Raw genomic sequence first — 8,575 nt, 5'->3', positions numbered from 1 at the left:
ACCAGTCCAACCTCTGAAGGGGAATGGGGTATGGGGGGTTGTGGTCAGTCCATAACAGTTCCTCTCTGATGCTCCTTTCTTCCTCACTTTTTTTCCCCTTTTCCAGTGTAGGGTATTGTTGTGGTTTAACCCGGCTGGCAGCTAAACACCACACAGCCGTTCGCTCACCCTCCCCCCTCCCTCTCTGGGATGGGGGAGAGAAACGGGAAAGTGAAGCCTGTGAGTTGAGATAAAGACAGTTTATTAAGACAGGAAAATAATAATAACAATAATAATAATAATAGTGATAATGGTAATAGTATTAACAATAATAATGTGTAAGAAAACAAGTGATGCACAATGCAATTGCTCACCACCCGCTGACCGATGCCCAGCCTATTCCCGAGCAGCCGGCCCCCCCACCCCGGCCAGCCACCCCTATATATTGTTTAGCATGACGTCAGATGGTATGGAATACCCCTTTGGCCAGTTTGGGTCAGCTGTCCTGGGTCTGTCCCCTCCCAGCTCCTGCTGCACCCCCAGCCTGCTCGCTGGCAGGGCAGAGCAAGAAGCCGAAAAGTCCTTGGCCTGGTGTAAACACTGCTCTGCAACAATTAAAACATCAGCATGTTATCAGCGCTCTTCTCATCCTAATCCAAAACATAGCACCCTACCAGCTACTATGAGCTACTTAACTCTGTCCTAACTGGAACCAGGACAGATATCCACCCCTTATTCCATACCATTTATGTCATGCTCAGGTTACACTCTGTCCAATACATTCTAATTAATCACCATTTTCATCTATGATATATAGCAATCATGGTAGTGATGACATACATTATTATATAATAATTAACATACTACAATTCAACTCATGGGCTATTCTCACCCAGTATCAAATCCCCTTGAGGTACACACCGGACCTCCCCATTCTTTTGCATTACCCACCAAGTGCATCCAGGTCCCTGAGCAAAAGCAATTCCAAGAATGGGTTTGCCTTTTCCTGAGGCAGGAGTAGCCCAGACTGTTTTACCCAGCATGTTTCTTACGTGCACTACAGGAACTTTATCCCCTTCTACAGTGCGTAACAGGTTTGATTGGGCAGGTCCAGCTCGGTTGGCAGATCCCCTGGTATTGACTAACCAGGTGGCCTTTGCCAAATGTGTATCCCAATTTTTGAATGTCCCAGCACCCATTGCTTTCAGTGTAGTCTTCAACAGTCCATTGTATCGTTCAACTTTTCCAGAGGCTGGTGCATGATAGGGGATGTGATACACCCACTCAATACCATGTTCTTTGGCCCAAGTGTCTATAAGGTTGTTTCGGAAATGAGTCCCGTTGTCTGACTCAATTCTCTCTGGGGTGCCATGTCGCCATAAGACTTGCTTTTCAAGGCCCAGGATAGTGTTCCGGGCGGTGGCATGGGGCACAGGATATGTTTCCAGCCATCCGGTGGTTACTTCCACCATTGTAAGTACGTGGCGCTTGCCGTTGCGGGTTTGAGGGAGTGTGATGTAATCAATCTGCCAGGCCTCTCCATATTTATATTTCAGCCATCGTCCTCCATACCAAAGAGGTTTTGACCGTTTGGCTTGCTTGATTGCAGCACGTTTCACAGTCATGAATAACCTGTGCTATAGTGTCCATGGTCAGGTCCACCCCTCGATCACGAGCCCATCTGTAGGTTGCATCTCTACCTTGATGGCCTGAGGTGTCATGGGCCCATCGGGCTATAAATAATTCACCTTTATGTTGCCAGTCCAGGTCCACCTGAGCCACTTCAATCTTAGCAGCCTGATCCACCTGCTGGTTGTTTTGGTGTTCTTCAGTAGCCCGATTCTTGGGCACATGAGCATCTACATGGCGTACCTTTACAACCAGGTTCTCTACCCGGGCAGCAATATCTTGCCACAATGCCGCAGCCCAAATGGGCTTGCCCCTGCGCTGCCAGTTGTTCTGCTTCCATTGCTGTAACCACCCCCACAGGGCATTTGCTACCATCCATGAATCAGTATAGAGATAGAGAACTGGCCACTTTTCTCGTTCAGCAATATCTAAAGCCAGCTGAATGGCTTTTACTTCTGCAAACTGACTCGATTCACCTTCTCCCTCAGCAGCTTCTGCAACTCGTCGTGTAGGACTCCATACGGCAGCTTTCCATCTCCGATGCTTTCCCACAATACGACAGGACCCGTCAGTGAACAAGGCATATTTCTTCTCATTTTCCGGTAGCTTGTTGTACAGGGGGGCTTCTTCAGCACGAACCACCTCCTCCTCTGATGATATCCCAAAGTATTTGCCTTCTGGCCAGTCCATAATCACCTCTAAGATTCCTGGGCGACTGGGGTTTCCTATTCGAGCCCGCTGAGTAATCAGTGCAACCCACTTGCTCCATGTAGCATCAGTTGCATGATGCGTAGAGGGGACCCTTCCTTTGAACATCCAGCCTAGTACCGGCAGTCGGGGTGCCAGGAGGAGCTGCGCTTCAGTACCGACCACTTCCGAAGCAGATCGAACTCCTTCATATGCTGCCAATATCTCCTTTTCAGTTGGAGTATAGCGGGCTTCAGATCCTCTGTATCCCCGACTCCAAAACCCCAGGGGTCGACCTCTAGTTTCCCCAGGTTCTTTCTGCCAGAGGCTCCAGGTGGGACCATTCTCTCCGGCTGCGGTGTAGAGCACATTCTTTACATCTGGTCCTGTTCGGACTGGCCCGAGGGCTACTGCATGAACTATTTCCTGCTTAATTTGTTCAAAGGCTTGTCGTTGCTCAGGGCCCCATTCAAAAGCATTCTTCTTACGGGTTACTTGGTAGAGCGGGTTTACAATCAGACTGTAATTTGGAATATGCATTCTCCAAAACCCCACAACACCTAGGAAAGTTTGTGTTTCTTTTTTGCTAGTTGGTGGAGACATAGCTGTTATCTTGTTGATCACATCCATTGGGATTTGACGACGTCCATCTTGCCATTTAATTCCTAAAAACTGGATCTCTCGTGCAGGTCCTTTAACTTTATTCTGTTTTATGGCAAAACCGGCCTTCAGAAGGATTTGGACTATTTTCTTCCCTTTCTCGAAAACTTCTTCTGCAGTGTCACCCCACACAATGATGTCATCGATGTACTGCAGGTGTTTAGGAGCTTCCCCCTGCTCCAGCGCAGACTGGATCAGTCCATGGCAAATGGTAGGGCTGTGTTTCCACCCCTGGGGCAGCCGATTCCAAGTATATTGGACTCCCCTCCAAGTGAAAGCAAACTGTGGCCTGCACTGTGCTGCTAGAGGGATGGAGAAAAATGCATTAGCGATATCAATTGTGGCATACCACTTGGCTGCCTTTGATTCCAGTTCATACTGGAGTTCTAGCATGTCCGGCACTGCAGCACTCAGTGGTGGCGTGACTTCGTTCAGGCCACGATAGTCCACTGTTAGTCTCCACTCACCATTAGACTTTCGCACTGGCCATATGGGACTATTAAAAGGTGAATGAGTCTTGCTGATCACTCCTTGGCTCTCCAGTTGACGAATTAGCTTATGGATGGGACTCAGGGAGTCTCGGTTGGTGCGATATTGCCGCCGGTGCACAGTTGTGGTAGCGATCGGCACTTGCTGTTCTTCAACCCTCAGCAACCCCACAACAGAAGGGTCCTCTGAGAGACCAGGCAAGGTAGACAACTGTTTAATGTCCTCTGTCTCCAAAGCAGCTATGCCAAAAGCCCAGAGGAACCCTTTTGGGTCCTTGAAATATCCTCTTCTAAGATAGTCTATGCCAAGGATGCACGGAGCATCTGGGCCAGTCACAATACGGTGCTTTTGCCACTCATTACCAGTTAGACTCACTTCAGCCTCCAATACAGTTAACTGCTGGGATCCCCCCGTCACACCATAAATACAGATGGGCTCTGGCCCTTTATAGCTTGATGGCATTAGAGTACATTGTGCACCGGTGTCTACCAAAGCCTTATACTTCTGTGCGTCTGACGTGCCAGGCCATCGAATCCACACAGTCCAATAAACTCGATTGTCCCTTTCCTCCCCCTGGCTGGAGGCAGGGCCCCTCTAGTCCTGGTCAGAATCTTCATTTCTGTGTTTAAAGGACTGCCTGCTGGAAGTTGGAGCAGCAAACCTTTCAGAGAACTCCTTTTTCCCAATTGTTTTCCTTTGCAATTCACGTACCCGTGCCTCTAGGGTCGCAGTAGATTTTCCATCCCATTTTCTCATGTCCTCTCCATGGTCACGTAGGTAAAACCACAGGGTGGCACGGTGTGTGTGCCCACCATATTGTCTTCCTTGCATAGATGAACGTTTACCCCTAATAGCTGAGACACTGGTTTGTACAGGTGGGGAGGAAAATAATCTCTCTTCAAGTTGGTGGATCTTTTCAGAAAGTTTCTCCAAGGTATTCTCTTTCAGCTGGTGGACACTGGTTCGTTCAGGTGAAGGGGAAGATAATCTTTCTTCAAGTTGGTGGATCTTTTCAGAAAGTTTCTCCAAAGCATTCTCTTTTAGCTGGTGGACACTGGTTCGTTCAGGTGAAGGGGAAGATAATCTTTCTTCAAGTTGGTGGATCTTTTCAGAAAGTTTCTCTAAAGCATTCTCTTTTAGCTGGTGGACACTGGTTCGTTCAGGTGGAGGGGAAGATAAATTCTCTTTAAGTTGGTGGACCTCTTCAGAGAGTTTCTCCACAGCTGAGACACAGGCCTTTAGGGAAGAGGAGAGATTTCCTTCGTACTGCCGGAGTATTTTAGTCACTTCATTCACTGTGGGATTCTCCTCCGTTTTCTAGGCTAGTATTGCCAATGAGTTGGCATATGATGATGGGGAACTCTGTACAAACTTCCGCCACATGGGTGGTGTACACCGGACTGCATCTGGATCTGCGGATGTTTGTGCGTCGTCTAGGTCCTTATAAATTACTTCCCGTACGGCCAATTCCCTCAGGTACTGAATTCCCTTCTCCATGGTGGTCCATTTGCTTGGTAAACATACAAGTTCTTCCTTGAAGGGATACCTTTCCTTCACAGCTGACAGGAGACGCCTCCAGAGGCTGCGAGATTGTGCTCCATCTCCAATTGCTTTGTCAATGCATGCGTCCCTAGCAAGGGATCCCAGCCGCCTGGCTTCCTTGCCCTCCAATTCCACATAATTGGCTCCCGTGTCCCAGCACCGGAGCAGCCAGGTGACAAGCTGCTCGCCTATACAGCGACCAAAATCTTTTCGCACATCTCGTAGCTCACGCTGGTATAGAGTCCGGGTAATTACTGTTGATTTTTCGACATCCTCATCCTCATCTTCAGTCTTCTGCACCTTTGATGGCCGGTGTAGAGTCCGGGTAGTTACTGTTGATTTTCCGACATCCTCATCCTCATCTTCAGTCTCCTGCACCTTTGATGGCTGGTATGGAGTCCGGGTAGTTACTGTTGATTTTTCGCCATCCTCATCCTCATCTTCAGTCTCCTGCACCTTTGATGGCCCAGCCTCGTCCTCACTACGCCCAGACTTAGCAGAAGACTGTCTGCGTTTTAAACGACCTGAGCCTCTATACCATTTTTTCACCTTGTCTACAGGGGCAACTTGCACTGCTACAGCTCGTTTCTCTGACCCAGACACAGGGTCTGCCACAGGGGTTGGAATACCCTCTGCGGGGTCAACTTGCACTGCTACAGCTCGTTTCTCTGACCCAGACACAGGGTCTGCCACAGGGGTTGGAATACCCTCTGCGGGGTCAACTTGCACTGCTACAGCTCGTTTCTCTGACCCAGCCACAGGAGTGGGAGCAGCTGCACGAGCTGGGGCAGCTGCAGGAGCTGGAGCGGCTGCAGGAGCTGCAGCTGGAGCGGCTGCAGGAGCTGGAGCGGCTGCAGGAGCTGGAGCTGGAACGGCTGCAGGAGCTGGAGCTGGAGCGGCTGCAGGAGCTGGAGCGGCTGCAGGAGCTGGAGCTGGAGCGGCTGCAGGAGCTGGAGCTGGAGCGGCTGCAGGAGCTGGAGCGGCTGCAGGAGCTGGAGCTGGAGCGGCTGCAGGAGCTGGAGCGGCTGCAGGAGCTGGAGCTGGAGCGGCTGCAGGAGCTGGAGCTGGAGTAGCTGCAGGAGCTGGAGCTGGAGCGGCTGCAGGAGCTGGAGCTGGAGCGGCTGCAGGAGCTGGAGCTGGAGTAGCTGCAGGAGCTGGAGCGGCTGCAGGAGCTGGAGCTGGAGCGGCTGCAGGAGCTGCAGCTGGAGTGGCTGCAGGAGCTGGAGCTGGAACGGCTGCAGGAGCTGGAGCTAGGTTGCTAGTAGCATCAATTGCAGCTCGATGGGCACAAGCCAGACCCCAGCACGCTACAGTGATTTGTGTCACTTTGGAACTGCCAGAGTCATGACACCTTTTTTTCAAGCATTCTGCCAGCTTTTTAGGATTTTGCAGTTGTTCAGGGGTGAATGTCCAAAACACTGGAGGTGACCACTGCTCTAGAAACCTGCCCATATCCTCCCACACTCCCTGCCACTCGCAACTATCCCGCCTCAAGACAGATCTCCGGATGAGATTCCTAAGTAGTTGTTTAACCCTCCACAAAATCTGAAGCGCATTCAGGAGACATAACAACAAGAGCAGGCTGGTCTGAGTATCCCAAGGATATTCAACATCTCGGAGAACCACCGTAACTAACTCGGGGGAAAAGAGGGTGGTGGTGAAGGAGAAAGGGAGAGTGAACAGGTAGGGAAACATGTCTTCCCCTGTCCCCTTCACAGATTGGCTCCCTAACGAAAACAGGCAATAGGTGTAATTGCTAATAGTTTCCGAGATATGGGTTCCAAAGTATAGAGTCGACGTCAGTGCTGAGTACAAATACCAGGTTAAAGTCGTGACCAGATATCTCATCATTTCATAAGCCATTGCTACACCGCACAGTACCATAACAATCTTAAACCAGGGCCCGGAAAGGATAAACAGTGCAACAGGGAGCACATACAGAAAGTAACGCACCATAAAACTCAATTTGGAATACAGGTACAGCAGACTGGAGATTAAGGCAATCAACATCGTGACTAGCAACTATTAAGCAGGTCCAATACTTATACCAATTTTAGTTTAACACACTCTGGTCAGATTTGTTGATATCTCAACCCTTCGGGCCCCACGTTGGGCGCCAAAAGGACTGTTGTGGTTTAACCCGGCTGGCAGCTAAACACCACACAGCCGTTCGCTCACCCTCCCCCCTCCCTCTCTGGGATGGGGGAGAGAAACGGGAAAGTGAAGCCTGTGAGTTGAGATAAAGACAGTTTATTAAGACAGGAAAATAATAATAACAATAATAATAATAATAGTGATAATGGTAATAGTATTAACAATAATAATGTGTAAGAAAACAAGTGATGCACAATGCAATTGCTCACCACCCGCTGACCGATGCCCAGCCTATTCCCGAGCAGCCGGCCCCCCCACCCCGGCCAGCCACCCCTATATATTGTTTAGCATGATGTCAGATGGTATGGAATACCCCTTTGGCCAGTTTGGGTCAGCTGTCCTGGGTCTGTCCCCTCCCAGCTCCTGCTGCACCCCCAGCCTGCTCGCTGGCAGGGCAGAGCAAGAAGCCGAAAAGTCCTTGGCCTGGTGTAAACACTGCTCTGCAACAATTAAAACATCAGCATGTTATCAGCGCTCTTCTCATCCTAATCCAAAACATAGCACCCTACCAGCTACTATGAGCTACTTAACTCTGTCCTAACTGGAACCAGGACAGGTATCCACCATGAAATGCAGTCCTCCCTGAAAAGATCTAATATGGGCTTCTCATAGACTGCACTTCTTCAAGAACTGCTCCAACATGGGACCACACCACACGGTACAATCTTTCAGGAGTGGACTACACCAGCATGGGTCATGAAAGCAGCTTCCACCAGATCACCTTCTCCACTGTGGGCTCCCCTCCACAGGCTACAGTTCTGTCCTGGAGTCTGCTCCTGTGGGGGCTCCCCATGGGCTGCAGCCTCCTTCAGGACAGATCCACCTGCTCCACAATGCTCCTGCTCCAGCCCTCTCCACAGGCTGCAGCTTGGAGATCTGTTCCTCCGTGGTATCCCATGGACTGCAGGGAGACAGCCTGCTCCACTGTAGTCCTTTCTATGGGCTGTAGGGGAACTGCTGCTGCAGTACATGGAGCAACTCCTCCCCTCTTTCTTCACTGACCTTGGTGTCTACAGGGTTTTTTCTCACTGCATTTTCTCACTCTTCTCTCCCAGCTGCTGTTGTGCAGAGTTTTGTCCGACTCTTAAATATACTATCACAAAGACAGAAACGGCGTCACTGATTGGCTTAACTTTGGTCATAGACAAGTCCCTCTTTCAAGCTGGCTGGAAATGGCTTTTATCTAACACGGGGCAACTTCTGGGATCTTCACACAGAGGCCACCCTTGCAACCCCCCTGTTACCAAAACCTTTGCACATAAGTCCAATACAAATGCACATGAATAAGATTGCCCATGAGCCTTCTCTACTCCAGGCTGAACAGTCCCAACTCTCTCAGTCTATCCTCACAGTCCCTTAATCATCTTCACAGAACTGAGCTGGATTCCATCTAGTATGTCAATATCTCTCCTTTACTGGGATCTCATGGATAGAA

The 8,575-nt window shown here is 49.9% G+C and overlaps 1 protein-coding gene across 1 annotated transcript; it reads right to left on the bottom strand.

Annotated features, from left to right (window-relative positions):
- Window positions 1–225: 225 nt before the first annotated feature.
- LOC308188217 (uncharacterized protein) lies at window positions 226–7,704 on the bottom strand. Its single transcript, XM_080577039.1, has 2 exons — window positions 6,389–7,704; window positions 226–2,758 (listed from the first exon to the last, which is right to left on the bottom strand). Exons 1-2 carry the CDS (start codon window positions 6,994–6,996, stop codon window positions 1,525–1,527), a joined length of 1,842 nt encoding a protein of 613 aa, XP_080433165.1. The 5' UTR covers window positions 6,997–7,704; the 3' UTR covers window positions 226–1,524.
- Window positions 7,705–8,575: the final 871 nt, after the last annotated feature.

Source organism: Anser brachyrhynchus, assembly GCF_964034855.1.
Source record: "Anser brachyrhynchus genome assembly, chromosome: 1".
Classification (NCBI taxonomy): Eukaryota; Metazoa; Chordata; class Aves; order Anseriformes; family Anatidae; genus Anser; species Anser brachyrhynchus.
This window is presented reverse-complemented; position numbering and strand designations above follow the sequence as displayed.